The sequence below is a fragment of the Vipera berus genome (assembly GCF_964194415.1).
Source record: "Vipera berus genome assembly, chromosome: 10".
In the NCBI taxonomy this organism is placed as follows: domain Eukaryota; kingdom Metazoa; phylum Chordata; class Lepidosauria; order Squamata; family Viperidae; genus Vipera; species Vipera berus.
In genome coordinates this window covers 16899064-16922374 of record NC_138213.1, presented here as the reverse complement: position 1 = coordinate 16922374, position 23311 = coordinate 16899064, and the positions used below count along the sequence as shown (strand labels likewise).

The following is a 23311-nucleotide window of genomic DNA, read 5'->3' as shown; positions in this document are numbered from 1 at the left end:
GCGATGATTGGACCGTTCAATCTGTAGACCCGCCTCTCGACACGCCGTCATCCCGCGGGGCCTGTCGGGAGTGGTAGTTCTCAGCTGGAACATGTGCGAGGGGGAACCATGAACGGGAAGCCGAAGCGGCGGCCGCCCCGGGCGGGGGTTTCGTCTCCGCCGCCGCCGGGAAAAGCTGCCAAGAAGCGCGTGAAGCGGCAGATCTGCGTGGAGTTCTCTGCCGCCTTGAAGGAGCCAGCCTTGAAGAAGAAAGTGGCCGCGGCTTGGGCTCGCCAGGAGCCGCTGCAGCATGGTAAGGGGTAGGAAGCGCTGCGGGTTCCAAGGGGCTAGTCCTCACTGAGGCAAGGGGCAGTCGTGGCTGGCATTGACCGGCAGGAGGTGCAGCTTGGCTTTAACCCACCGATATTTTGCAGATGTGTTGCAAAGTGCAATTGGGGGTGTTCTCATCCTGCCCGTCTTTATATATATATTATAGATATACATATACATACACACACACACACATATACATACATATACACACGTATAATTTACATACATGTACAATTGCAAGTGATATACTCACATACACATATGCATATATGTGTACAGGTATGTAAAATATTTGAGTCTACTGAGTTAAGTGTATTCAACTTAAAATATACATATATGGACATTGATATATACATATGTGTATATATGTATGTATATGTATATATATTGATATAGTCAACATGCCTAATATTCCTGCCTCCTGTTTTCTAGTTCTTGTTATCTTGATCATCATCAGTGCTGAAAGGCCTCCGGCATGGGAAGGTTGAGATCGCCAACCCAAGATTCAACCAGAATCTTTGATTATATAAATATAAATATTAATTATATAATGTATAATTAAGTTATTTTATATGCATATATATGTCCTGTATACTCTGTGTGTGTGTGTACGGGTAGCCCTAAATTTACGACCATAACTGAGCCCAAAATTTCTGTTGCTAAGTGAGAAAGTTGTTAAGTGAATTTTCCCCCATCTTAAAATCTTTCTTGCCACAGCCGTTAAGTGAATCACTTCGGTTGTTAAGTTACTCACACGGTTGTTCAGTGAATCTGGCTTCCCATTGGCTTTGTTTGTCAGAAGGTGTTAAAAGAGGATCACATGGTCCTGGGACACTGCAATGGTCATATATATGAACCAGTTGTCAAGCATCCAAATTCTGATCATGGTCGTAAGTGTGAAAAACTGTCATAAGTCATTTTGTCAGTGACGTAACTTCGAACAGTCACTAAATGAACTGCCAAGGACTACGTGTGTGTGTGTGTGTGTGTGTGTGTAGATAGATAGGTAGATTAGATAGATAGATAGATAGATAGATAGATAGATAGATAGATAGAGATATTGATATTTGTGTGTGTGATACATACGTGCACTAATGTAATTCCAATGTATAATTTGATCATTACATTTTAATTATATAATATTCAATTAATAATGAAACTGAAGGCTAAACTAAAGGCTAGGACAGACTCTCATCTAATCTAATATGTTATTTGCCATGACTTCCATCTTGCTCTCCTGCTCTAAAAGCTGCTGTGTGGATTGTGTTCTCTCTAGAGGCAGTCACTCTGGATCCTGCTCCTTTCCCCCACTGTGTTATCCCGGGTTTCATTCCCAGTGAGGACTTCCTGGAGGAGCTGCGGAGAGAACTCCTGACCCTAGATTTCCATGAAAAGTGTAACGATCTGTACAAATTCAAACAGGTGAGTGCTCCAAACTAACACCAATTCTAGGGCACTGGTATCCCAAATACTCACTTACTAACTGCCTTGTTGGGTGACTGTTTGAAGTTATGACAGTGCTGGAAAAAATAACTTTACAATATATATGCCCATTACAGCATTCATCACATACCTTGGTTATGTGATCATTACAGCCAGCCGTTGTTTCCTGGTTTTTTATTCTTCCTCTCTTGCGAACTGGAGAGTTTGGAGAGAAAGGGATTACTTTACAAGAGAGTAAGCAGGCATGTAATGGGGAATACACTGGCTGTTTACGGAACACACTGGGGCTGCCAGCACCACTTTTTTTGAGGTGCATTCCCCATTGTGGCCTGTTTACTCTTTTGTAAACACTTCCTCTTCAATGGATGTCACTGCAAACATGAATTCTCTTTCTAATTATCAAAGTGCTGGGGTGAGCATTCCAAAGGATAGGGGAGTAGCAGAAAAGGAGAGCACATTGATTTTCCACTTAGTGTCCACTTTGCTTAATGACAAGAGTGGATGGCCCCAATTGTGGTCACTACACAAGAGCTACCGGTATGATTTTCTTCTGCAAAAGCTTCCATCTCTGAATAATCTAATATGTCTTTCTTGTTGCAAAGTCAGATGACCTAAAGAGGAGAGGAGGGCCCCACATTGCGGCATTAAGGTAAATTAGCCCATTTGTTGTTGTTTTTAAATCCCATTTATATCCCACCCTTCTCCGAAGACTCAGGGCGGCTTACAATCTAAGAAGCACAAATCAATGTGCTTTAGCAATATATGATCAGCACATTTATGATAGTTCCTAACTTGATATAGTGGCAATCTACATATTTAGGCTTAATTTTCCCCCCAAAATAAGCTATTGTATTTTCTTCAGCAAGTCATGGTTTAACAAGTGCTGATTTAGCTCTGTGAAACTCCAGCCTGTGTGTCTTCTGAAAGTGAAGTAGTTGTTGGCACTTTATTTTCCCATTGAGAACAATTGTGCTTGCTTCACTTACTGTTTAGTTAGGTCAGCTTGTAAATTGTATGTATTTATTTAACTATACGCGGTGGCTCAGTGGGTTAGGACGCTGAGCTTGTCGATCCGAAGGTCGGCAGTTTGGCGGGTCGAATCCCAAGTGCCGCGTAACAGAGTGAGCGCCTGTTACTCGTCCCAGCTTCTGCCCACCTAGCAGTTCGAAAGCACGTAAAAATGCAAGTAGAAAAATAGGGACCACTCCGGTGGGAAGGTAACAGCGTTCCGTGCGCCTTTGGCGTCTAGTCATGCCGGCCACATGACCACGGAGACGTCCTCGGACAAACGCTGGCTCTTCGGCTATGAAACGGAGATGAGCACCGGCCCCTAGAGTCGGAAACGACTAGCACGCATGTGCGGGGGAACCTTTACCTTTACCTATAGCCCACCCTCTTCTGGGTTTATTCACCTTGAACTGTGAACATGCCTTTTTTTGAGGAACTGGGCCCTATTTAGTTATAAAAGCTCAGGACTTGGGTTTGGCTAGTCTAAAGAAAAGGAATAAGAGAATAGGGGAGACATGGTAGCAATGTTCCAGTATTTGAGGGGCTGCCACAAGGCAGAAGGGGTCAGGTTGTTCACCAAAGCACCAGAGGGAAGGGCAAGAAACAATGGTTGGAAACTGATCAAAGAGAGAAGCAACCTGGAATTAAGGAGAAACTTCCTGACAGTGAGGACAATCAAGAAGTGGAACAGCTTGCCACCGGAAATCATGGGCACTCCATCACTGGAGGTTTTTAAGAAGAGACTACACAGTCACTTGTCTGAGATGGTATAGGGTCTCCTGCTTCAGCAGGGGTCTGGACTAGAAGACCTCCAAGGTCCCTTCCAGATTCTGTTCTGTTCTATTCTATTCTATTCTATTCCATTCCATTCCATTCCATTCCTTACCTGTCCTGTGGAAGCAAATGCCAGAATGCCTCCTTGCAGAGCTGAGATGCTGCAAGCTCACTTGTCTTCTCTCTCATCTGTTAGAAAAGTTCTTTTTGAAGAATTCCGGTCTTGGCTTTCTGACGTGATCCAGGTAGAGCTGGAACCAACCATTGATCTGTCCTGTGCTAAATATGAATATACAGGTAAGCCAAGAATTAAAAAGAACTCTAAAGCTCGGAATTGATGGTGTTGGTAGAAGAAACTGTGTGATCCTGAAAAAATCTAGAAAATCCAGAAAAGGTCATTGCTCAGTGGGTTTGGGAGCACCTAGAAATGAATGACAATTGCTAGAAGCCAGCATGGGTTTGTTAAAAACAAATCACGTCGGACAAACCTTAACTGCCGCCTTTGACAAAGCGACTTAAGTTGGTGGATCAGGGAAACGCTGTGGACACAGTTTAGTTACACTTCAATAAGGCATTTGACAAAGTAGAGCACAGCTTACTGCTTGGTAAGATAGAACAATGTGGGAGAGACAGCATCACCCCCAGATGGTTTTGTACATGACTGACCAATGGCACTCCGTGCCTGGTTCTCAGTGAAATTGCATCTACATGGTGGGGAGCATGCAGTGGGGTCCCCCAAGATTCTGTCTGAGGCCCAGTGCTCTTCAACATCTTCATAAATAATCTAGAGGGGACAGAAGGGGAACACTCCGTACAATAGCAAGCGGGGGGAATTTCTAACACTTTGGAAGATAGGCTGAAGATTCAGAAGGATCTTGACAGACTTGAGCACTGGACTTACTGCATTTAGTTCTGATCACCACAATATATATATTAAAAAAATTTGCCGAGACTCTAGAAAGAGCGCAGAGAAGAGCGACACAGATGATAAGGGATCTGGAAGGTAAATTGTACAATGAACGGTTAAGGGACCCAGTCTAATGAAGAGAAGGATTAGGGGTGATGATAGCTGTCTTTGGGTACCTGGGGGGCTATTGCAGAGAAGAGGGCCTTGGCTTATTCTCCAAAGCACCTGTGGGCAGAACAAGAAGCAGTGGGGAAAAGCTCGTCAGAGGGACACTCAACCTGGAAATAAGGAGGATTTTCCTGACAGTGAGAATAATTAGTCAGTTGAATAACTTGTCTCCCGGAGCTGTGAGTGCTCCATTGCGGGAGATTTTCAATTTGTCTGGGATGCAATAAGGACTCCTACCTTGGGTTGAAGGTTGGACTAGAAAACGTCTGAGATCCTTTCCAGCCCTTTGATTCTATGAAACTTGGGAAAGAGGCTGTGGAATTGGAGTGCAGGCAATAGATTGGGACTTGGGTGTGAAGAATCAGCACTGACAACTTGACACACACACACCTCATTTTAGCCACATTGCCTAACGTAACCAAATTCCCGCTTGGTTCCAGATACCCTGCTGTGTCATGACGACGAGCTGGAGGGGCGGCGAATCGCATTCATCCTTTATCTTGTACCCCCCTGGGATAAGCATGATGGAGGCACTTTGGATCTCTTCTGTACAGATGGTAGGATTTACTTATTTTGCCGGCTTGGTTTTATATCACACTTGTCCTTCAGGAGCTCAGGGCAGCTATTCAGTTGTTCCATCCTTCCATTCCACCCCACCTCCGTCTCTGATGGACAGCTCACATAACATGACTCAGACGCTTTGAGTGCTGACTGCTGTCAAGCTGCATGTATGGTGGTCTCTTGCATTGACTATTCCAGGGGGAGGCAGCCTTGGGTCTTTTATGACTCGTGGACTTCAACTCCCAGAATTCCTTGAGCCAGCGTGGCTCAGTTTCGAAACCTCTCTTTCCCCTCAGCGTGGCTGGCTCAGGAATTCTGGGAGTTGAAGTCCACGAGTCATAAAGTGGCCTAGGCCAGGGGTAGGCAACCTTGGCTCTTTTATGACTCGTGGACTTCAACTCCCAGAATTCCTTGAGCCAGCGTGGCTCAGCTTGGAAACCTCTCCTTTTCCCCTCAGCATGGCTGGCTCAGGAATTCTGGGAGTTGAAGTCCACGAGTCATAAAAGTGCCAAGGTTTGCCTATCCCTGGACTATTCCTATATACCAACTTCGGCTTTGGCCAAAGCTTATTTTCTGTTATCTCGATGAGGGAGGAAGCATTAGTTGGGAATGAAACGAATGATTGCATTCGTAAACTACTACATCTGAATCTCTTGATATTTTCACATTTAAGGCTTTTTGTAGTGCCAAAGGTGAAGGAGGCCTAACTGAATTGTGGGTGAGTCAGGTTCAGTCACAGTTGCTGCTGCATTTGCCAATCCGGCGTGCAATTTCAAATGTTCCTAACCACAGAAATCCCCTTTATGCATTAGTGGGGGGTTTTTTGTTCTCTTTTGCTCTGTTTTTTTCATACTGCAAGCTCCCCTTCTTTAGAAATGTGCTTTCTTACTACTACAGTGGGCTGCTATATACACTGCGGTATACAGTATGATACTTATGGTGTTAGGGCCAGACTGAGACTCGGACCCTCCCAGTTTGTAAGCCGAGTCTTTATTTGTAAACTTGATTCTTCTGCTTCACCTGTCTCCAAGGCTCACTTTTCCTTTCTTTATTCAGAAGCCAGGCAAAGCCAGAAGGTTTGTGAACTGTAAGGCAGTGGGAGAATTCCAGATTGTCATGCTTACTCTTGTGTGTGTGTGCCTTGTGTGTGTCCTTGTCTCTGGCAGATCATTTCCAGCCTTTGCAGATTGTCAAGTCTTTGTCTCCTTCCTGGAATTCACTCGCTTTCTTTGAAGTATCACCGGTCTCCTTCCACCAGGTAAGCAATTGTTAACTTTTCCTATGTTGAGACTGTCAACGCTGCTAACATCGAATGTTATTTCTTGACAAGAGATGAAGAAGTAGCCATTTCATATGTGAAACTTGTGTATTGCTTTAAGAGATTGAGTTTAAGGTTGGGAGGGGGGGAAGAGTAGGATTGTACCTTCAAGGCCATCTGTAATTAAAGAAGATAAGACCTTGCCGGGTTTTCTAACGGAAGGGAAACTGATTTTTTAAATTAATTGGAGAATATGATTAATGACAAAATTAGAAAGGTGGAGATTTGTGTTTTAATATATTGTGCAAGGGGCGGAGATTTCAGATTCCAGCTTCCTTCGAGCAAGCATTTGCAGGTGGATTAGACTGAATAAAGGACTTTTAAGGTAAACAATGCCTCATACTCGGAAACCTGACATGACTCTAACAGGGGTAGGCAACCTTGGCTCTTATGACTCGTGGACTTCAACTCCCAGAATTCCTGAGCTACCCCTGCTCTAGAAAGAGTGCAGAGAAGAGCAACAAAGATGATCAGGGGACTAGAGGTTAAAACATATAAAGAACCTTTGCTGGAATTGGGTATGTCTAGTTTAATGAAAAGAAGGACCAGGGAGGACATAATAGCAGTGCTCCAGTATCTCAGGGGCTGCCCCAAAGAAGAGGGAGTCAAGCTATTCTCCAAAGCACCTGAAGGCAGGACAAGAACCAACGGATGGAAATTAATCGAGGAGAGCCTAGAAATAAAGACTAATTTCCTGGCAGCATCTTCGTCTGAGAATTCAGTGTTTATGTGTTCTTTTGTCGTTTTCCTCTGTCCCAGGTGTCTGAAGTCATTTCCAAAGAGAAATGCCGCTTGTCGGTGAGCGGCTGGTTTCACGGCCCCTCAGTTGCGAGGCCACCACGTCATGTGGAGCCAGAGATTCCACGAAGCCCCCACATCCCTCGTGATGTAAGCTGCTTGCTACCTGCAGTTTTGTGGCATTGTTCTACCATACATTTCAGTCTTGGCCTGGTCTACCAAGGAGAAACCTTCATGTTGTTTCATGTTTCATCGTTAGCCTAACGCAGTGGTTCCCAACCTTTTCTATACTCCGCACCCCTTTATTCTCGCACCCCTTAAAAAAGTTCAAAATAACGGCAACGAATTATGCACACACACTATAATTTTGAAAACCCAAGTTTTTGCACCCCTTGGAATATCGTTTCGAACCCCTGGCCTAACGGCTGTTGTTTCTCCCCAATAGAAGCTGCACTTTGCTGATTTTGTGCTGCACCTGTGGTGTACACTTCAGTGTGGGTGTGGGGATGATGTGCTGGCTACTGAGTGCAAATCAAATATAAGCGTACATGCCGGACTGGAATTTCTCAACCCTGGTTACCTTTGAGAGGCTTGGACTGGCTGGGGAATTTTGGGAGTTGAAGTCCATGTGTCTTAAAGGTGACCAGGTTGAGAAACACTGCACTGGATTATGTGTGACGAGCACCTACCAACATTTCTGGAAATAATAGCGACAGAGGTGGTTATAAGTTGATTTTCGGTGCCATAATGTAAATTTCGGCCTTGTCTTCCGTTCCTCCACATTCTTCCAGCACGAAATCTTGTATGATTGGATCAATCCAGTTTATTTGGACATGGATTCCCAAGCACAGATCCAGGAAGAATTTGAAGATCGATCGGAGATCTTGCTGAAAGACTTTCTCAAGGTGAGTCCATTCTTGGGTGTAAGACGATAAGGCAACAGGTGTGATCCCTATTCTCGCATCTCTTTCAGCTTCACATGGCAGGTTGAGAGGTGATGAGTATAGATGGTCCTTGACTTACGGCAGTTCATTTAGTGACCGTTCAAAGTCACAACGGCGCTGAAAAAAGTGACTTATGACCAGCGATGGGATTCAGCCAGTTCGTACCACTTCGGCAGAACCGGTAGCTTAATTTTTTGTTGCCCAGGCCCAGAATGGACTTCTGGAAGCGGCATCCACACACAGGGAACCGGTTGTTCCACACACAGGGAACCGGTTGTTCCCGTATTTGAATCCCACCACTGCCTCGTGACCATTTTTCACCCTTACGACCGCTGCACCATCCTCAGCCATCCCGTGATCAAAATCCAGATGTTTGGCGGCTGGTCCATACTTACGACGGTTGCAGCGTCCCAGGGTCAGGCGACCCTCCTTTGCAACCTTTTTGACAAGCCGAGTCAAATGGGGGAGCCAGATTCATTTACCAACCGTGTTAACTAACTTAATCACTGCAGTGACTCGCTTAACAACCGTGGCAAGGAAGGATGTAAAAGGGCAAAAGTCACTTGACTTAAAATGCGACCGAGGGATTAATTCCGTCGGGCTCGCCCATATACTGCTTTTGCAGACTCCTTGCTTCCCAAGAGCTTGCTTCAGGGGTGCTTTCCTTCTGCTTGGTTCCCAGAGAGACAAGTATCAGCTGGTTTGCAAAGCTCTCAAGACGGAAGAACTCAGCTGGAGCACTAGAGGTCCTCCCAACAACAGGTAAAGCTGCTCCAGGCCGCCTCACTCCCAGTTGAGTAGCTGTGTTCCTTTCCAGCCACGGACCCGTGCCAGCTGGATTTGGCTCTTCCTCAAAGATCCCCCGTGAGCGTAATGTGAGGCTCTCGTGCGAAACTGGATCACCTTGAGAACTTCAGCTAATCGGGCCGGTCGTCTTATATGCTAGTAGGGAAAGGAGGATATGATTTTTTTTTTTAAAATCCCATTTATATCCGGCCCTTCTCCGAAGACTCAGGGCAGCTTACAATCTAAGAAGCACAAATCAATGTGCTTAGCAATAGCCTTCATTCTATGTATATGCCTGCTTATTAGGGCTTTCGGCCCCATCTCAAGCGGCATTATTACAAAGTCAACTTATTGCCCCCAACAATCTGGGTCCTCATTTTACCTACCTCGGAAGGATGGAAGGCTGAGTCAACCTTGAGCCTGGTGGGACTCGAACCTGCACTAATTGCAGGCAGCTGGTGTTACTTAAGGAGGCATTAGCCCACTGCTCCACCAAGTTCTGCCAAAGAACAGAACTTCCTAAAAGAGTTTGACATCCTGTGGTTGTTTACAGGCCTTTCTTTTGTGGCTGGCGAGAGGATTTTGTTTCTCCCAGCTTTTTAAAAAGAAAGGCTAGCCTCTTGGGAGGCAAAACACAAAATACAGGTGTGGGTTTTTCACAACCCGCCCTTATTTTAGATCCCACGCAAAAACCCTGGTTTGCCAGAGCGAACCATTCTGGATGACAGTCCCTGCTTGTCTTATATTCCAGTCACGACGTTCGCTCTAGTCTTATTTCAAAAACCTGCTGTGGAAAGGAACCAGCATGGAATCAAAAGGTAGCGTGCAGTTTTACACATCCGCCACCCTCTGCATGTTTTCCTCTTTCCTATGTATGCAATCCGCGGCTTAGAACCATACAGTCATTTGGTGACCGAAATTACAACGGCACTGGAAAAACTGTCGTATTGCTGGTTTTCACACAACCACTGTAGCATTCCCCCATGGTCCCACGATCAGAGTTTGGATGCTTGGCAAGAGCCCCAGGGTCACGTGATTCTCTTTTGCAGCCATCTTGACGTGCCAAGTCAGTGGGGAAGCCAGTTATACTTGAACAACCCGGTGACTAGTTTAACAACAGCGGTAATCCGCTTAGCAGCTGTCAACAAGAAAAGGCTGTAAAAATGGTGCAAAACTCAGCCGTCTCACTTAGCAACAGAAATTCTGAGCTCAGTTGTGTTCGTAAGCCGAGGACCACCTGTATCAGTTGTGCTGTGTTAGCGGAGCCTTTCAGCGAAGTGTTTTGAAGAAAGGAAGGGCAGGAAAGTCCGCCTTCATGAAGCTTAAACTGTCTTTTTTTAGGCATTATGAGAAAGCAGAGGAGAAAAACATGCCGGCTATTTTAAAAGAGTGCTTGGAACTCTTTCGCTCCGAGGCCTTGTTCCTGCTGCTTTCCAACTTCACGGGCCTGAAGCTACATTTTCTAGCCCCAGAGGAGGAAGAGGAAGGAGGAGGAGGAGGAGGAGAGTCTTCTGAAAGCTCACAAGGACCCAGCAGTCAAGAGGAAGCTGCCAATACAGACTCTGCAGAGGCACCGGGGAACGAGAATGGTATATTGAGCTTCCGGATCTAGTTGCAGTCTATCTGTCAGCGCAGCCCAAATTACAGTGTGCCCAAAATGTTTGAAGAGGTCCGTATCCATTCCAACTCTTCAGCTCCCCTTTCATGTGGGTATTTGGAGAACTCACAAGATCGGTTTTATTGCCATTTGACCTCCTAAACACTTGATCTCGGCCAAGTCAAGTTTCTAGGTGGATCGGTAGAAGTTGGGCAGAACGTGAAAATAAGCTCTTTTTATTTTTAACGAAATAAGAGATTTTTTTCCTTCCAAATGATTACTGCTGTACGTTTGCCGTAAATTCCTTGGGAGCACAGAAAGGTGTATTGGAGCAGTTTCATTTTTTTTTTATCCATGCATGTTTTGGGGGGGGGGGTTTTGTTTGTTTTTTTGCTTTCACGCCTGGGTGAATGCGCAGCCCTTTCTGAAATCTGCCAAGTCCAGAGAACACCCAAATGTCCCCTTTAATTCTGTCCAGAACTGTTCTGAATGAGAGCAACGGGACATGTCTAAACGGGCCCCTTTTCAGGATGTTGAGGAATTCCACTCTCTTTAGTTACCCGCTCGCCCTGCCAGGACACAACATCAGCACTGTTGACCATCGGACAGAGAAACCCGGGTCTGTGTCTGTTGATCTGGCTTCCTGTATACAAATTTGTGTTTCTTGTGGTTCTCTTCCTCCGACACAAGTTGAGGTGGATACAGAGACCTTTTCATCCCTCGCTCAGGAGTAAACATCAACAGAACTTGGGGCACCAGCTCTTCCTGCTTCTCCATAGCCTTTTCTTTTGGGGTGGGGTGTCTTTAACAGCCAAGAGGCACCGTTAAGGAGATTGTCTAACGGTGACCTTCTTCCTGTCCATATTTGGGGGGGGGAACCCGTCTCGGCTCGAAAGGAGATTGCTGAGCCCATCACCGTTATGTGAAATTTCAGAGGATTAGAACTTACTCTGGGGAAATCTAAGGGTTAGGGTCTTTTTCTCCCTCCCTCTCCCGGGAAAAAGCCAGTATATAAATCGAAATAAATAAAATTAAATAAATAAATTCTTTAAAATGGTACGTGGCCATCGCCAAAGGCGAGAACACCTGGTCTTCTCTCCTTTAGGCGTCCCTCTTTGCACTGGAGAACTGAGACGCTGGAGGAAGGGATGCTACACGCTGGTCCACGATGCCCAACGAGCAGAGTTTGCCTTGGATCTGCTGCTGTTCTGTGGGTGTGAAGGTTGGTCTCCGTTCAAGCTGTCTGAAACGTTCCGTCAAAGGAGGAAGGACAGGGTGGAAAGGCCAAGGGGGGGCGGGGGGTCTCTTGTTGAAGCATGCAAAAGGGATTAAGCTCACTAAACAAGCAGCCTCTCACTAATGAATAGAATCTGGAAGGGACCTTGGAGGTCTTCTAGTCCGGCCCCCTGCTCAAGCAGGAGAACCTATACCATCTCAACAAGTGACTGTCCAGTCTCTTCTTTAAAAAAAACCTCCAGTGATGGAGCGCCCACAATTTCTGGAGGCAACTTCTGTTCCACTGGTTAATTGTCCTCTCCTTAATTCTAGGTTGCTTCTCTCTTTGATCAGTTTCCAATTTTCAAAGGTACCCAGCACTGGCTAGTTTTGAAGTCTCTTCATTTTTCAGCCACTTGCTTTATTCCATTAATGCAAGAAGATAATTCTGAGTTAACCACAGAAGGGAAAAATCCTTTATGCCTAAATGATTAAATATAGTATCGCCCTGGAAACTGCCTATAGACGTTGTATACCTGTCTTCACAATGCAAAGCTATCACTAGATATTTTTTTTTTTTAATTGGGTTGGCCAATCGCGTCTAAATACAAATTTTAAAAATCTTCTCTGTACCGATGTTGCCCAGAGCCTCTAGCCGAAATGGGTGGCACATAAATCAGTAAAAATAAACGTCACTATTGTGTTTGAGATTTCTTTGTGGCTGCTCGCTTTAAAATTTAAATGTGATCTTTATTCCTTTTTAAAGACTGGAACATCGAATCGGGAGGCTTCACTTCATACATTGCAAAAGGCGAAGATGAAGAGGTAAACATATTCCCCCCCCCCCCCCATTTTCAGGGGCACAGGTGAAGTTGCTCAGAGACCACAGGCCATTTTGAAACTTACCAAGTTTTTCCTATCCCTCCCTTTCCAGATGTCCAAGCCTTGGGAAGTAGCTCACGGATCCTTCTTAAAATTCTAGGGCAGGGCTTTTCAACCTTTTCACCCATTGTACCACTTTTAGTACGTGGCAACATCCGAGTACCACCAGTTGCCTAGCAAAGTGTCAAAAACTTGATGACCAAAAAAAAGAGGAAAAAAGTGATGAAGTACAGGTAGTCCTCGACTTACAACAGTTCACTTAGTGACTTTTCAAAGTTACAATGAAAAAAGTGCCCCCCAAGCCACAGCCGAGCAAGACACCTGCCTGCCCGCCCGGCAGCGCTCTTCCTCCTGTCTGAGGTTTTCATTGTTGTGAGCATTTCTGTTGAGGATTGGCAACGGGGGTGGGGTGGGGGGGTGTTTGGTTTTTATTCCCCCAGTCTGCTGGGTGGTTGCAGCAGATTTTGGTCACTTTACATGACCCTGGGACACTGTGACCACCATAAATATGAATCAGTTGCCAAGCATCTGAATGTAAATCACAAGACCCTGGAGATGCTGCAACATTCCAGCTGATCGGCGCTTCTTCTGGGCTCAGAAGCGCCAGGATCTGCACCGAGCTCCAGCTGGATCCTGGCGGTTCCGCTGAGCCCTGACAGCCCTGCAGCTCCAGCCATCTCTCGCTCAGGCTGGTGCGGTGCTGCCACAGGTTCAGCTCATTCCCCTCCCCTGCTAACACTTTTCTAGGATGGTCGCGTACCACCTGGCAGGTGCCAATGTACCACAGGTGGTACCCGTACCACTGGTTGAAAAGCCCTGTTCTAGGGAACTGCTTTACCTGCCTGCAACAAAACACTGCATGCCACTTGAAAGGCAGGGTTTCCTGGTGACCTTAGCCTCATTATCATGCAAGGGGCATTTAAGTATTAAAAGGAATCTCAATGCCCAGAACTGTGTTGGATCAGGAAAATTACGCAAAATTGGAGCGCGGGGCAAAACGGATCTAAATATTCTAGAGGTGGCCCCCAACTTACAACCCCAAGCGCGACCAGAATTTCTGTCGCTAAACAAGGTTGTTGTTAAGTGACTTGTGCCCAATCTCACCTTTTTATCACGGTTGTTAAGTGGACCACTGAAGTTAAAGGATTGGCGCATTTGTTAAGTGAATCCGCTTCCCACTGACTCTGTTGGAAGCCAGCTGGGAAAGTCATAGTGGTAAATGGCGATCCCAGGGCCTTTGGTTGCTGCAGCCTTTGGAAGTGCACGCTGGTTGCCAAGTGTGCACATTTTTATCATGTGACTGGGAATGCCGCCAGAGTTGTAATTGTGCAGACTGGCAATGTCACTTTTTTGAATGCCAGTGTAACTTTGGTCACTAAACAATTCGTTGTTAAGTTGAGAACTACCAGTCTGCATGTTCTTATATTATTTCTTCCCTCGCCCTACTTTATTCCATCATCATATACCCCAGTTGTTTGTTTCACCCTGTAGGGGATCTGATTCAATTCAGTAATCACTTTGGTATCCTCCTTTAAAAAAACAAAACAAAACTCTGTGGCATCTTTTTTTAAGGTGCATTGACAAAAGTGAACAGAATACTCCGTCACAGACTATTGCTAATGCTATTGTGTTACTGCCAAGTTCTACTTTCAATTTCCCTCGTGGTTTCAGGCAAAGAATTTGCCTTTTTTGTGCAGTTTCAAAAGGACTGGAGCTGGCTGAATAGAGGGACATTTTGTTCCCACAGTAGCCACTTAGATGCTTCTGTGAATTTGAACGTAAGCCTAATGAATGTTGCATCTGATAATGAGGAGCCATTGACAATCCTGTTTTCCATGCTGCATTGAAGCTACCTCAATGTTTATTTTATGGGAAATTATAGTTACTTGTATTCTATCATTCTGTGCATGCACCCTGCATATTTCTAGAAGAGGAACTAGGTAGGATTTTATTGAAACCTGTAATACGGACAGATGCATTCATGAAAGTAAGGTTTTCCTGCACTGTCCTTAGAAGTAAATGCAGGTTGTTTTCTTAACTGTTCTTTGTTTTATTCTCTTTTCAAGCTGCTGACGGTTAATCCAGAGGCCAATTGCCTGGCTTTAGTTTACAGAGATCGAGAGACACAGAAATTTGTAAAGTACATTAACCACTATAGTTTGGAGCAGACACCTGATGGAAACGAATTCTGGGACTTCTCCTTTGTTTACTACGAATGAGAGATGGTGCCAGCAAGTGACGGCAAACCATTTCTCCTAAATACTCAAAAAGGACAGTTTTTCTTACAAAGAAAGATTCTGTTGCACAATCTGCTTTGCTCTTGATGTTCCTGCAAAACTTAACACTCCTTTGCTGGGGGCCCTTTTGGAAATGACGTGGAAACCATGGTCTGAACTGCTGTGGGGGCCACAAAGCTTCCACATTAGCAATGTAAACACCATTTTATTTGGGCTGAGGCAGGACTCTGGCTATGGTTCAGCCTAAACAGCCTCAGAAAACAAGGCGGCATGGACCAAGCCAATATTTGCGATGTTCTCCAAAACTCACCACTTCTCACAGACGGAAAAAAAAGTGTTTCCTATTCATCTAATTATGTGGTATTTTCTAGGTTGAGTTAAGATTATTATGGTTTGTTGAGTCTCTACTAGTTGGATTCACGGAGCTTGTTAAGCCGTAAATCAAGCAGCCTTTGAAATGTGCAAACCTAGATGGATTACTGGCAGCTGCACCAAAGAGAACCCTAATTCAATTATAGTAGTTGCAACCAGCTTAAAAATCAAGACAAAATTGTGAACCAGAAACGGTGAAATTTTAAAAAGGCAGTGACCCTTTATAAACTTTATTCTTAATCAAGACCTCACACTAATTTATAATAATAATAATAATAATAATAATAATAATAATAATAATAATAATATAATAATAATAAAAGGCTTGGCGTTACTTTAAGCTTTCCTTTTCTTGCTTCGTACAAAGACAGATTAGTGTTTCTCCACACTGTCCACCAACCTTGGCAACTTTTTAAGACTTGTGGACTTCAACTCCAATCATGGCTGGCTGTGGAATTCTGGGAATTGGAAGTCCACAGTTTTAAAGTTGCCGTGATTGGAAGACCTCTGATCTAAACGGAACTAAATCATACAGATGGATTGAGGTCTGTCGAGTTTTATTGAAGAATCAAAACCTGCTATTTTAATGAAACAGCCTCCAGGGCGGTTTTTTTTGGCTTCTGAAATTCCCAAATTTGGTCTGTAATATCCACAAAAGCTTGGCCATCTCCCCACGAGCATGATATTTATGAAGGACCGACGTACTGGCCTTCTCTTCCCTGGCACAAGCGGTCGAACGATCAACCCTAGTAAGGTCTCCATACTGCACTTTACCGGGCACTAAACTGACAGCATCGCCTACTGTCTATATCTGCTGCTAGATCTTTCTGCTCATCTCCCTGGGCTGCCAACCTAGACTAGTTTTCAGCCTCCAGTCTTCACACTGATCAAGAGTAGGTTGTTCCCAGACGCATGATTTTGACGAGCATATTAACGCTGTTGTTCTTAATAGCATCCCGGCAGGCAGCAATCATTTGCATTTTGTGTTTACCAACTGGAGAGAAAAAAAAGAAGAAAAATGAGTGAGCGGAGTCTGTTCTTTTCCAAGAATGCAAATGAAGCAGCTTCTTTACAGTTCAGAAGGAGAACGTGTTCTCTTCCCCACCACCACCACCACCCCCCACTCTCAAATCAGCTGTGGGCTCATAGGGGACAGCCTGTGCGGGACACAACTATTCTCGCTGCTCGCTGTTTACGTATTTTGAATTTACTCGGGAGGTTGACGGGCCTCCGTGGCCCATTTTAAATCTGTTGGCATGACATGCTAGCGGTCATGTGCTGGCATCTCTTAGCCAAGCAGTCTTAAGAGGAGACTGGGGGGGGGGGATCTGAGGCTGGAATCTTACAAAATGAAGCCTCGAGGAAGAGAAAGGCCAGGTGGGATTAGGGTAAAGGGGGAAAAAACAGGTTGATGTTCTCGTGAAGCACACAAAACCAAGCTTCTTCTATACAAAGAGACCTCCCATTTCAATAATTTTGGAGAAATGGTGGACCAACCATTTGCCACTTTGGGAGCACTGCTTTTATTTCCTGCCAGAGAAGGAAGACTGAATTCTGCTGAGGTGCAAATCGGGGCCAAAGTAAATCTAGATCGATGTATGTCAGCTTTAGGATGTGTGGAACTCCCAGAATTCCCTAACTGGCCTTGCTAGTGTGGTTAAAGGCCTTGGTGTAGTCGTGTTTCTCAACTTTGGCAACGGTTAAGATCTGTGGACTTCCAACTCCCAGAACCCCTTAGTCAGCGTGAGAAAGCCAATTCATGCCTTTCTTGACAACATAATCCCCAAAGTGCCTCTTACCAAGTGTCACTTGTAAGAAAAGCCCATGATAGCAAAGCTCCTTTCCTGCCAATGGCAGTTTGTGTTTTTCCCAGAGGACTGTGCCTTGGGGGGAAAAAACCTCATGCTTTCCAAAATATTACTTTTTGCTCTAGAGAGTCCATGCCAAATGAATGCTCATGCAACTTTTTCCAAAGCAAAGAAACGATTTTATTGATGCCTTTCAGCTTGACCCTTTCCCCCCCCGCCTTCAATTATAAATAATCTGAACTGCCATCGCATCTTCATGCCTCTGTTATAAAATTTTAATAACCTAGGAAGCACCTCCTCCTATGGGGCCGATGGTGTTCTCTGATCTTGGTTTGTTTTCTTGCAGTGCACTGATTACTAGTTTGGTAATGAAATGTCTGCAAGAAATCAACCAAGCTCGGAGAGCACCATGGATTCCACATTTTGACCCTGAGTTACAAGTTCTCTTCTATTGGAATGTGGTCATCTGTAGAGTCCTTGGTATTTTCTGACCTTGGTGGTTTGCTTGATAATGTTTCACAACCCAACTGGGCCACATTATCAATGCCCTGATGGGGCACTGAAGAGGTTACCCAATTGGATCATGAAAGGTCTACAGCAGGGGGTCTTCAAACCTGGCCCTTTTATGACTTGTGGACTTCAACTCCCAGAATTCCTGAGCCAACCGTGCTGTCTCGGGAATCCTGGAAGTTGAAGTCCGCAAGCCATAAAAGGGCCAAGTTGGAAGACCCCTGGTCTACAGGAAATCAGCCAAGCTCAGAGAGCACAGAGGATTCCACAGTTCAACCCTGAGCTACCAACAGTCTCTTTCGTTGGTACCTCCTCTTATATGTTTAGACATAAGCATGCGACTACAGCTCTCCACACAACTACACAGCTTTACTTGAGAACCGGATCACAAGGAAAGCTTTCCTCAAGTTCAAGGAAATGCAGGCCTGGCTCCCCTTGAGTCCTCCAGGCAAATGCAAGAATGTCAGCAAGACCTTTTCGTTATCCAGTTTGAAGATTTCCCCGCTCAAAATTCACGCCCGTGCCTTGCCAAGCTATGATTCATTTAGGCACGCGCTTTTCTCTTCAAGCCCCAAAGTGACATGAGGTGTAAAAGAAATAATTCTCCAGCCTCCCCCCCCCCAACCTACCTCGGAGATGTCCTGCTCGTTGGATGGCTTGATTTATTGCTTTGAGGTTATTTAAAAGCTCCGAGTGGTTGCTGCAGCGAATCTTGTACTGAGACAATAAATCCTTGTTGAGGTCATACAGTTCCATATACCGTTTCTTCATGTTTCTCCTGCATGGGTAAACAAAAAACAAGAGTATAAGCAAACAACGTGGAAAGCTATTTACTTGTTGGGATTTGAGATGCAATGAATCCAAGACGAGCTTTCCACAAACTCTTTGTTAGTGCCAAAGCTGGATCTTCTGGAGACAGAAGTGAAAAGACAGCATAGCCTGCCCTGGGACACGTGTGTCTCTTGAGTATTTTAGTACAGGTAATCCTCAACTTACGCCACAACCAAGCGCAAAATTTCTCCCGCTAAACGAGACAGTTAAGTGAATATGGCTCCCTTGGTCAACCTTTCTTGCCAGAGTAGTTAAGCATTAATTAGGTTAATCACATGACCCCGGGACACTGCAACTGTCCTACATGTTGCCATTGCCAAGCGTCTGGAGTTTGATCAGGCGACCCTGGGGATGCTGCAACGGTCGCAAATGTGAAAAAAAGGTCATATCACTTTTTCCCAGTGCCGTTGTAACTTTGAACGGTCACTAAACGAACTGCTGTACATTGAGGACTGCTTGTACAGACCTGCAAAAGTCGCAAATGCGAGGATTGGTGCTAAAGTTACTTTGTCGTCACTGTGGTTAACTGCAAACGGTGGCCAAACCAGGCCATTGCTAAAGAAGAACTACCTGTACCAGGTGTCGTGTATCTGTCCCACTGCAATTCAGTTCAGCAGGTTTGACCCCTACCGCAGGGGTCTGCAACCTTGGCAACTTTTCAGACTTGTGGACTTCAGCTCCCAGAATTCCTCAGCCAGCATAGCTCTCAAGGTTGCAGACCCCTGCCCTAGTGCATCTGGCGCTTGGCTTCCAATCCCTTTTCGTTTGAATCAAGCAGCATTTTTGTTTTGACCACCATCATCCTCATTCCAGCCACTGCCTATCCACTGCAGGACGAAGGCCTCTTCTACCTGTTTTCAAACCACACGGTCTTCAGCTTTCTTTCGCCACTTGGGCCCACCATACTTGCTGATCAGTCCGTGTTCTATCAGTCGGGGTTATGGTCAATCGGGGGGGTTATTCACTCACCAGTCTCCCATGAGGCGGGAATCTTCTGCTCGAACCAGCATGCTCCGGATGTAATTGGAACTCTCCGCCATGTTGGCTGTGAGCTTCTGGCAAACTGTATGAGAACTGTCCATCTGTGGAGGAGAAGCATCCACAATTTAAGACGCCCCTAGTAGGTGCCTGGCAGTCCGGAGACGTAAGACGTTTTTTTAAAAAAATCCCATTTATATCCCGCCCTTCTCCGAAGACTCAGGGCGGCTTACAATCTAAAGCACAAATCAATGTGCTTAGCAATAGCCTTCATTCTATGTATATGCCTGCTTATTAGGGCTTTCGCCCCCCCACAAGCAGCATTTTTACAAAGTCAGCTTCTTGCCCCCAACAATCTGGGTCCTCATTTTACCTACCTCGGAAGGATGGAAGGCTGAGTCAACCTTGAGCCTGGTGGGACTCGAACCTGCACAAATTGCAGGCAGCTGGTGTTACTTAAGGAGGCATTAGCCCACTGCTCCACCAAGGCTTCCTGGGAAATGAGAGTCCTTCCACTGCCTACGATCCCTGAAGCCTTCACGTTATGGAGCCGCTTCCTTCAAGGCAGTCATTCAAAGCACCTCCTGATGCACTGATGCTTGAGATTTCAGGGTGCCAGGACTCCACCTGCCACCACAGACATCTGCTTGCAAAAGCCTTAGCATTCCATACCTCACAGGTGGCTAATTCAGATTCAGACAAAGCCAAGTAATTTTGCTGAATGAATTTCCAGCCTAAAAGCAAACTTGTCGACAATTCAATTCTCCCGTTGCAAGTTTTGTCTAAAAGGGAGTGTAAATCCCATCAGCAGACCAAAAAAAAAAAACCAATGAGATGGCCTGCTCTGCCATGAAAGAAGTAATCTCTTCAAAGACAAAATGGTCTGATGTGCTGGAAGATAAATAATTAAGTCTGGTGCTGCTTTAGGACAGTTCTAGAGACCAGTTAGTGGCGTTGGCTATTTTAAAGCCCTTGAGAACATCTCTTGCTTGTGGCCCACCAAATCCATGGGTTTCCTTAGCTCCTGCCCATTCCAATTTATTTAAGCAATGCCAATCCATCACAATGAGGCACCTCAGATACGGAGTTCTTGGTGTTTTCTGGGCTTTTTGACTGCATGCAGACATTCCATTGCCCAAATAGGCAACATCATCATCATCATCAGCGAGTGAATGAGGGGTTTGCTGACTGTATAGTGTATAAACATCTGGAAGGAATCAAGTTCACAGAGAGCTAAGGACCCCACAGTTGTCCTCCTTCCCTTCTCCTCCTCTGCAAACTCCACTCCATTCTGGCACTGATGATGTTACCTAGTTGGGCCATGAAACATCTGTAAGGAAACAACCACGCTCAGAGAGCACCAAGGACCCTACAGTCCTTTTCTCCTCCTCCACCACCACCACTTCAAAAACCCCATTCCCTTCCAACACTGATAACGTTACCTAGTTGGGTCATCGAATGTCTGTAAGAAAACAACTAAGCTCAGAGAGCACCAAGGACCCCACAGTCATCCTCCTCTTCCTCCTCCTCCTCCTCCACCACCACCACTTCACAAACCCCATTCCCTTCCAACACTGATAACGTTACCTAGTTGGGTCATCAAATGTCTGTAAGGAAACAACTGATAATGTTACCTAGTTGGGTCATCAAATGTTTGTAAGAAAACAACTAAGCTCAGGGGGCACCAAGGACCCCATGGTTCAACACTGAACTACAGATATTCTCTTCTATTGGTACCCCAGATATGTTTAAGAAGCCTCACTCACCCCAACAAAAGCTTTGTGCACCTCCTCAAAATACATGGGGAAATCTGCTTCGACCTGCAAGTCCTCAATTGTCCAAAAGGAGGCCATTGACTGGATGATGTCACCAGCCAGATCAATGTTATCGGTGTGAATGGAGATCTAATAACCAGAAGGGGGAAAAAACAACAAAAACTCAAGTTTGCCCTAGACACGCTCATACAACGGAGTGCTAATGAATCCTTCCATTGCCCCCCACCATTCAGTCGGAACTGAAGAAGCTCCTTGGATGAGAAGCGAAATGTTTTCAAAGGGGAAACACCGCCCCCCAAGAAAGTCCAGTTGTCTTTTGAACAGCACCTTTGGGACAACCGTGACCTGGGTGATTTGAGAATCTCCATAGATATCCATACCTCCAAGTAGAGTAACACTTTCAATGAAAGGAACTGCATGAATGCACGTAGCTGCATTCATTATAACAAATTACAATCCAAAAATGGAAACTGCCATCTGGGGGCAAGGGGGGGGGCGGCTTGTCGTGGCTGGTTCCCCTGGGTGAATTCTATTTCCCCCAAAGAGACCAGGGAGGGACTTGTTTCCCAGGCTAACTGCAACACAAATGAGACAAGAACAAGGGCACCTCTCCGCTGGAATTCATTCGGATGCACAACTGTCCTGTGTCACGGAGGGAGGTAAAGCAGACATCCAGCAACTCGTTCTGCATCTCCACATCCTCGGGTAACAGGAAATTCTGTTTTATCCACGTGATGCCCTTGAAAGCATAAATTCACACGTGTGAGTTTTGAGAACAAGGGGGGGAGGGGGGGAGAGCAGGTTGCAACATCCTGATAAGTTTCTGCAGATTTGCAGCTTATGGCCTAGACCAGGGGTAGGCAACCCTGGCAATTTTTATGACTCGTGGACTTCAACTCCCAGAATTCCTGAGCCAGCCATGCTGAGGGGAAAGGGAGAGGTTTCCAAACTGAACCATGCTGGCTCAGGAATTCTGGGAGTTGAAGTCCACGAGTCATAAAAGAGCCAAGGTTGCCTAAACCCTGTCCTAGACATACAAGGAACACACCTGCAATTATCCCAAGTTCAAGAAGTCTCAGCCACAGGAGATGCTACAACCATTTGTTTCCTCACGGTTCAGTTACAACAGCACTGAGAAAAATGACTTATGACCAATCCGCACAATTACGATCGTTGCGGCATCCCCCGTGGGGGGGGGATCACGTGACTCAAATTCAACCGGCATATATTTATGAGGGTTGTAACGTCCATGGATCACAGGATTGCCTTGGTGACCTTCCCAGCCAGCTTCTGACACGCAAAGTCAATGGGGAAAGCCAGATTAATTTAACAAGCGCCTGATTCCCTTCAACTGCACAATTCCCTTAACAACCAGGGCAACAAAGGTTGCAAAATCGGGCATTGCTCACTTAACAATCGCCTCGCTTAGCCAGGGCGATTTTAGGCTCAAGTGTAGTCTTAAGTCGAGGACTAGGTGTATTTATTGCTTCCTTTTATCGTATTTTGATTCAAAGTTGGCTCATCTCCGCTGCACTTCATTTAGCCCTGCTTCTCTTCCCCCCCCCTGCTCCCCCAGCCTTTGTATGACCAACACTAAGCTAAAAGCTATTGTAAGGTTTTCCACTTTGCCTCACAATTGTCCCAGCGTTACTCAGGAATTTAAAAGAGCTAAAGGAACTCCTGAGCCGAGGTTTCAGCAAGCAAACAACTTTTATTTTGATCAAAATCAGAGTTGGGTGGCCACATCCCTCTTCATGGCAGGTAGAGAGATGAAGGCAACAACCAGCAAAGATGTCTTCCACCTTTTATACCTTTCCAGAACAAAGAGATCTGGTCTTGGTACTAGGAACCAAAAGGTACAGAAAAATAATTCCTAGATGATGACTCATACACAGCGACCCAGGTTCCACCATAACTCCTTTTCCCCTGTCCCCTCACCATGCTCTTTTCATGTAAGCAATCCCCTGTACCTAAAGCACGAAACATTTGTTTTTATATAACTAATTTCCCCATATAAAGCACCTACAAGATGCTTGCGCATAAACAAAGATGATGACAAAATATCACTACTAATATCAATATTGCTAACAAAATCCCTTCATTATGCTTAACAGGCAGCAGAAGCCCTTATCAATTCTCTGAAGCAG

General features: G+C 45.4%; 2 protein-coding genes across 4 annotated transcripts in view; one reads left to right on the top strand and one right to left on the bottom strand.

The window, feature by feature from the left end:
• Nucleotides 1-100: 100 nt before the first annotated feature.
• Nucleotides 101-16141, top strand: OGFOD1 (2-oxoglutarate and iron dependent oxygenase domain containing 1). The gene is made up of 13 exons (XM_081336192.1): nucleotides 101-292; nucleotides 1589-1734; nucleotides 2358-2404; nucleotides 3734-3834; nucleotides 5053-5169; nucleotides 6340-6431; nucleotides 7251-7379; nucleotides 8021-8134; nucleotides 8856-8935; nucleotides 10301-10548; nucleotides 11662-11778; nucleotides 12538-12596; nucleotides 14720-16141. Exons 1-13 carry the CDS (start codon nucleotides 109-111, stop codon nucleotides 14870-14872), a joined length of 1587 nt encoding a protein of 528 aa, XP_081192318.1. The 5' UTR covers nucleotides 101-108; the 3' UTR covers nucleotides 14873-16141.
• The window catches only part of BBS2 (Bardet-Biedl syndrome 2), a 42954-nt gene continuing 35661 nt past the window's right edge, over nucleotides 16019-23311 (bottom strand). For all 3 annotated transcript variants that reach the window (XM_081336190.1, XM_081336191.1, XM_081336189.1), the window contains 5 exons: nucleotides 21772-21903; nucleotides 21156-21293; nucleotides 19381-19493; nucleotides 18210-18358; nucleotides 16019-16256 (listed from right to left, as the gene is read on the bottom strand). In XM_081336190.1, coding sequence (XP_081192316.1) covers nucleotides 16150-16256; nucleotides 18210-18358; nucleotides 19381-19493; nucleotides 21156-21293; nucleotides 21772-21903 — 639 coding nt within the window. In that variant the 3' untranslated portion in view covers nucleotides 16019-16149. The remainder of the gene's footprint in view (nucleotides 16257-18209; nucleotides 18359-19380; nucleotides 19494-21155; nucleotides 21294-21771; nucleotides 21904-23311) is intronic.

Excerpts from the sequence above, each read along its gene's own strand:
- OGFOD1 (XM_081336192.1), top strand. The coding sequence starts at position 109 with ATGAACGGGAAGCCGAAGCGGCGGCCGCCCCGGGCGGGGGTTTCGTCT. Across the intron at positions 2,405-3,733 it reads CCCCACATTGCGGCATTAAG|AAAAGTTCTTTTTGAAGAAT; the intron begins GTAAATTAGCCC and ends CTCATCTGTTAG. Across the intron at positions 3,835-5,052 it reads TGCTAAATATGAATATACAG|ATACCCTGCTGTGTCATGAC; the intron begins GTAAGCCAAGAA and ends GCTTGGTTCCAG.